The 6,607-nt window shown below is 42.8% G+C and overlaps 2 protein-coding genes across 2 annotated transcripts; both read right to left on the bottom strand.

Annotated features, from left to right (window-relative positions):
- Positions 1–621: 621 nt before the first annotated feature.
- On the bottom strand, positions 622–5,382 carry LOC117344239. The gene is made up of 2 exons (XM_033906920.1): positions 1,715–5,382; positions 622–1,158 (listed from the first exon to the last, which is right to left on the bottom strand). Exon 1 carries the CDS (start codon positions 5,222–5,224, stop codon positions 2,015–2,017), a length of 3,210 nt encoding a protein of 1,069 aa, XP_033762811.1. The 5' UTR covers positions 5,225–5,382; the 3' UTR covers positions 622–1,158; positions 1,715–2,014.
- Positions 5,383–5,462: 80 nt separating this feature from the next.
- LOC117343278 lies at positions 5,463–6,281 on the bottom strand. The gene has a single exon (XM_033905623.1). The coding sequence runs from the start codon at positions 6,279–6,281 to the stop codon at positions 5,463–5,465; it is 819 nt and encodes a 272-aa protein (XP_033761514.1).
- Between the last annotated feature and the right edge of the window lie 326 nt (positions 6,282–6,607).

Here is a 6,607-nt window from a genome sequence, read left to right as displayed (position 1 = left end):
GGATCTGCTGCTGAGGTTTTTGGTGTACTATCTAATGTTAGACGTTTGTTATTATTTAGACAAATAGCAGAATTTACGGGATTATCTAAGGAATATTTTAGAATAATAATTATTATTAAATATTAAGGGAAATTGTTGTATTTTCACAGATTTCTGGAAGCTTTGAAGTTCTTATGAACAAAGTTGAAGTACATGTAGTTTTATTAGGTAGGATTTATTCTGCTGATGTTGAGTATAGTTCCATACACATATGGTTAAAAATGAGTGAGAATTATTTATTAGTTTATTTCTACAAATACTAGTTGAGAGTGATATTACACATTAGTTCAGTAGTTGGATTCCTGTGGTAGATTATTTACCATATTAATGTTAGTGTTAAAGTACCCAAGTTAATAGAAAGTTTGTATTTGTCAGTTAAGAATATTTATTGTTGTTATCAGTCAGTAAGTGTTACAGTTTTAGAGAGTGATTCAGGATATTAGTGAATACATAATTCATTAGTGTGGAACAGATATATATATATAAGAATGTGAGTTAAGAAACAATGTCATGTAAGAGAGGGTGAAATTTGTAACGTAGGACAAGCGTTCGAGTTGGTTTTTGGAATTGAAGACAATAAAATAGATTATACAAAACAATATTTATTAACTATTATGTACAAAAGCAAATAGATATATTCATACAAACGCACATTCACACCCCTTGCACACTCTGACATTCAATTACGGTTAAAGTCACGGAGTCGTCGACACAGAACAGCACAATACCGGTATAAGTACACATTAAAGGCACAAGTTCTCCACTCAAGAAACAGAAACACATGAGTAACTGAACCGCAGTTCAGGTATATCCCTCGTATGTCACGCACCTCCCACAGGGATGACTCACTATGAGTCCCAACAATACTTTCCCGCAGGTAAAGTATGAGAGCTAGCTGGCTATAACGTCATACCGTCAACAGCGTTAGACGTCACCGCTTCATGATCTAGTGGCCGTAGTACGGACCACCATTCCTTATCATCCTTGGCTCTTTGACCCGTCTGTTTATCACATCAGACCTCCTGAGGCTGACCGGAGTTTTCTACCGGTCCTGATGCCGAAGTCGTGGTGATTGCCCGGTGTCCTGTTGTCCAAGGAACTTCACTCCGTCATGGAAAGCTTAAAAACACACAATGACACACGTGACAATTTCACACCAAACACTCATGCTAATTAACAACATATTTCCTAAAATGATATTCCAATAATATAATATTGTACTATATACCCTAAATACTTGCTATCATAAACCTAAATATGATTAAATATTAACATAAAACACTATTAGAATCACATGCCGGTCCATTCCTAACGCTACCACAATATACATTATGAATCATATATGGCCCGTATGGGCTTCCATACATTTGTACACAGGTAAAACTCACTGACCTATTTTACCTATAGATGGACATTCATACCAATATTTACGGACATATCAATACAACAACTGCAAATAACCTATAATAAACATCATAACATAACTATCACAACATAAACATTTATAAGCTATCAGATCAGCAACACCTATATAGACATATTATTACTAATCACCGCCACGCATGATTGGACCGTACACTAAGATATATACTAGAAATACATTTATCCGGAATACAAGACATTCTAAGATAGCAATTAGTGAAATAAATAGAAAGATATAACGTTAGTTACTCACCACAGTCTGTATTCCGTGCCTGTATCCATGATCAAAAGGATTCTGACTACAGGTGGTTACACTACAGCCATTACTCACGGCATAGCTTACCTGTAGTGACGCTAACCGACCTTTCGCACGTGCACTTCCGCTCTGACCGTACTTCCATTCGTGCCATACAAATACGCGCACACGATTACACACAAAACAACGTAAAGACATACATATACAACCCTATACCCACATGCGATCGTGACAACATCCCCGGGTTCCGGAAAAAAGTGGATACACTTTTTCTCAACATCACGGAGCATGTTGCTACTATATCCTGCTCAAATAGTCCGCTCCCACATTATCCGAACCCTTTATGGCGCGTATTCGGAATCTATATGGCTGGAGTAACAACGCCCACCTCATAAGTCTCGCATTGGCTGTCTTCGACTTGTTCAGGTAGGACAATGGCTGGTGATCAGTCTCGAGTAGGAATTCTCTTCCGTATATGTACGACTCGAACTTCTGTATTCCCCATACGATCCCGAGGCACTCCTTCTCGATGACCGCGTAGTTCCGTTCCCTAGGAAGAAGCTTCCGACTGGCATACGCGATAGGCATCTTCTGTCCCTCCTCTTCCTGTAGCAGCACCGCCCCTAGTCCGGTGTCGGACGCATCAGTTCTTAGGATAAAATCCTGCTCCAAATTTGGCAGTTTCAGAACTGGCCTCGCCGTCAAAAGTTTCTTTAAAGTGGCATAGGCTCGCTCATGGCTTTCCAACCATTCCACTTTATTTGGAGCACCCTTCCTCGTCAGGTCAGTAAGTGGTACTGCAATAGCGGCAAAGTTTGGAATAAATCGCCGATAGAAACCAGCCAACCCAAGAAATGATCTGACCTGTTTCTTGGTCTCCGGTCTCGGCGCGCTAGCGATCGCCTGCACTTTGTCGTCCTCCAGTTGAATTCTCCTTTCCCCGACCACATGTCCCAAACATGACAAACTCCCAAATGCTATAGAGCACTTTGTCGGTCTTGCAGTAAGTCCCGCGTTCCTCAACCGGGAAAATAACTCACTCAAAACGTCCATGTGTTTCTCCCAGGTGTCAGTGTATATGATGATATCATCAATGAAGTTATCCAGATGGTCCATTCCCCGAAGCAATTTCCTCATCAAACGACTGAAAGTCGCGGGCGCATTGACAAGTCCAAAGGGCATTACCCGAAACTGGAATAATCCCCGGGGTGTGGTGAAAGCCGTCATCTCCTTGGCGTCAGCTGATAATGGAACTTGCCAATAACCTTTGCTGAGGTCTAACTTGGAAAAATACCTGGCGTTTCCTAGACGGGCGAAAATGTCCTCTGTGTTAGGCATTGGTTCAGCATCAAAAATAGTCACACGGTTGAGCCCACGGAAGTCTATGCAGAATCTGTTGGATCCATCTTTCTTCTTTACCATCACTACGGGTGAAGAATAAGGTGAAGTTGATGGTTCGATGACCCTCATCTCCAACATCTTTCCAACTTCTTCGTTGATGACCTCCTTTGTAGTGTAGGGCAAAGGATAAGACTTAACCCGTACTGGATCCGATGTAGTGGTATGGATCTCGTGTTCAATCAAGCTGGTGCTCCCAGGGACATCTGTCAGTACATCCTTGAACTCCTGTATGAGGCATTGCACATCTCTACTCTGGTCCTTTGTGAGATCTTGACACACAACAACATCATCTTGAGTTTCATTTCCCCGGTCACCTGGTAAAGCTTCTAAAATTCTGTCATGATTTATATCATCTCCTTGGTCACTCTCGTCCAACACAGCCGTCATTACGCAAGCTAGAAATCCTCCTAGGTCACTCCCACGCTTTGGTTCGACGTACTTCCTAAGCAGATTAATGTGAAGGACTTTTATCTTGCCTTCTCGGTTGACCCTATAATCGGTAGGTCCAACTTTCTCAACAACATCATAAGGCCCCCTCCACTGAAGTAGCAACTTGTTTGCCTTGGTCGGCAGCAGTACCTTATCCCCCGGTTTCAAGTCTCGTTGCTTGGCCCGTTTGTTGAACTGCTTCCTCTGTCGTGTCCTCGCCTCTCGAAGATTGTCCATCGCAACCTCGCAGGTCTTCTCCAATTTCTCCCTTAAATCCATGACGTACTGATAGGTCGTTTTGACTTCATCATCAGGCAAATCCTTACTCCATAGCTCACGTAGGATCATCATGGGTCCCCGAACTGTTCGTCCATATAGCATCTCAAATGGGGAAAACCCTAGGCTCTCCTGGGGAACCTCTCTATATGCAAAGAGTAGGGCGTTGATGAAACGGTCCCAGTCCTTCGGCCTCTCAGTGCTCATGCGCCTCAACATTTGCTTCAAAGTGCCATTGAACTTCTCGACCAGCCCATTACACATTGGGTGGTAAGGCGTAGTTGTCAACTGCCTTATAGATAGAAGTCTGCTCACCTCCTTCATCAACTCTGAAGTAAATTGGGCACCCTGGTCCGTTAACATTTCAGCCGGGACACCTACTCGGCTGAATATGTCTACCAGAGCCTCCGCTACACGTTCTGTCTCAATTCCGCGAAGAGCGACTGCTTCCGGATATCTCGTAGCATAATCGACGACCGTAAGAATATAACGATTACCTTTATCAGTGGCAGGATCCAATGGTCCGACAATGTCCACAGCAACTCGCTTGAATGGGGTTTCGACGAGTGGCATACTTCCAAGTGGCGCCTTTGCAACTCTTCCTTTGGGAAAGGTCCTCTGACATGCATCGCATGACCTACAAAAGCGGGTGACGTCTGCCTGGACTCCCGGCCAATAAAATTCAGATAAAATCCTACTAGCTGTCCGTTTGGCTGCAAGATGTCCCGCCATGATAGACTCATGGGCCAGCTTCAAAACTGTCTGCCTAAACTTCTCTGGAACTACCAGTTGACGAAAGACCTTACCATTCGCTGTTCTCGGACTGTAGAACTTCCTGTACAAAATGCCCTTATGGTAATATATCTTCGAGTGTCCCCCGTCACCTCGTTCAAAAACTTCTGACTTCTCTGTCAGCTTCCTGAATTTTCCCAACGTAGCATCACTCTCCTGTTCCGCCTTCAGTTCATCTAAACTTCCAATGTCTCTAAGCATTTCCGGAACCTTTAGTGGTCTGTAATTCCCCTTCGTTTTCTTCTGTTGTCTGGTCTCAACTGCTTGTAGAGTAGTATCTTCCTCAGTCCAACTTTTATTAGGTTGGTCCGGGGGTTTGGCCCCAACGACGTTACCTACTATCAGGTCATATAACGGCGTATCGAGTACCCAGGCTTCTATAGTGCCTCTCAGGTACGGCGTATCCACCTCCAACTCTGCAATTGGCACATTCAGCTTCGAACCATCAGCCAAAGTACAAGTCTTTGTGCGGTCTGTTATCTGTAAAGGTTCAACCAAACTTCGCCGAACAACAACACCACTGCACCCGGTGTCTCTCAATACCTTGACAAGGCGTACCCCGATACGTCCCGTTACTACCGGCATCTCTGTTGAATAGGGTATCTTCATGTCACACGACAAGCTAAGCTCCGTACCGTCATTACCTTGACCAGCTGGGCCTCTTTTCCTCCTCTTAGGTACATCTTTCTTCTTGTCTCTTCTGGTATATTGCAACTTGTTATCGCCAACGCTAGCTTCTGTAACGGACGCCACCTTGTTTCCAGACTTCTTGTTACGACAGTCGAAGCATTGTGGTGAGTTTTTTTTCCTTTAGCAGCCTCAGATCTGCTGGAACTTGAAGAAATATTTAACTCCTTTTCAACAATTCTAATCTCGCGCAACAGTAAGTTATAATCTGTGACATTGTCATACTTGTGTCTTGTCTGGCTTTTGAGTTGTGTCTTTTCTGGCTTTTGAGTTTATCACTATAAAGTGATGTCCAAAATTTATGCCAGAGAAAATCGTTTTTGGATAAAGGTTGTAAAGAACCATTTTCGATTGCAGTTTGCAATAAAGTTTCCAATCGACATCCAAAGTTGGTAGCAGACTCATCAGGTCTTTGGGAACAATTAGAAAATTCCTGCATGATCATCCCATGTGTTGATATGTCACCAAACAACATGTCCAGCTTCTCCAAGATATCAGTAGGAGTTGCAGTGGAGCCTAAAGGAATCAACATTCTCCTAGCTGTACCCCTTAACGACCTCCGGATAGCTTGTACTACAGCACTTTCCAGAATATCCGGGTCGTTGATATAACGAGAGGTTTCAAACCTCCACTCTATGTAAGTAGCCTCACCCTTTTGTGGAGGGTCATCCCCGGAGAATATAGAAATAATCCTAGGGTGATTGGCACTATTTGCAGTGAGACTTAATGTTCGCTCCAATTCAGACAAATCAAATTCTTCAGGAGTTTGACTGCCTTGTTTAGGCGTCTTAGGGGTGCTTACCATCTTAGGTAATACAAAAGGTTGCTTAGGAACCACACCCCAATTACCTAAAGACTGGAGTGCCCTTATTGGTTCTTTTCCCGTAAAATTCTCTAATTTGACCTCCTTCCCCTCTTCTGACCTCGGCTGTATACCGCCTGCTGCCATTTCAGCTCCATCAGTATCTTTTCCAGACATAATTAATTTCTTAGACACTTTATGTATAGTGAAAAGAAGAAAAAATCTCATTCACTCATATACAAAAATACTGGAAATATACAGATGTACTATAGTGACATATGTTCTAAGAATTGTTTAACAATCAATCTTTTCATTCATACATGTGCAAGTAACACATCAGGATGAATGCCATCCTTGTACAAACTAAAATTGACAGTTGGGCTCATGCCCGGACCTTTTATATGACAAAAGGTCTTTCCTAAAATTAAGTGATAAGCACCCAGCCAATGAATTCACACGGGAAATATAAGTATTTTATAATACTGACTCTTTCCAACAAAATA

Source organism: Pecten maximus, chromosome 15 (assembly GCF_902652985.1).
Source record: "Pecten maximus chromosome 15, xPecMax1.1, whole genome shotgun sequence".
NCBI lineage: Eukaryota > Metazoa > Mollusca > Bivalvia > Pectinida > Pectinidae > Pecten > Pecten maximus.
The sequence above is the reverse complement of the archived record's forward strand: the minus strand, read 5'-3'. Positions and strand labels throughout refer to the sequence as shown.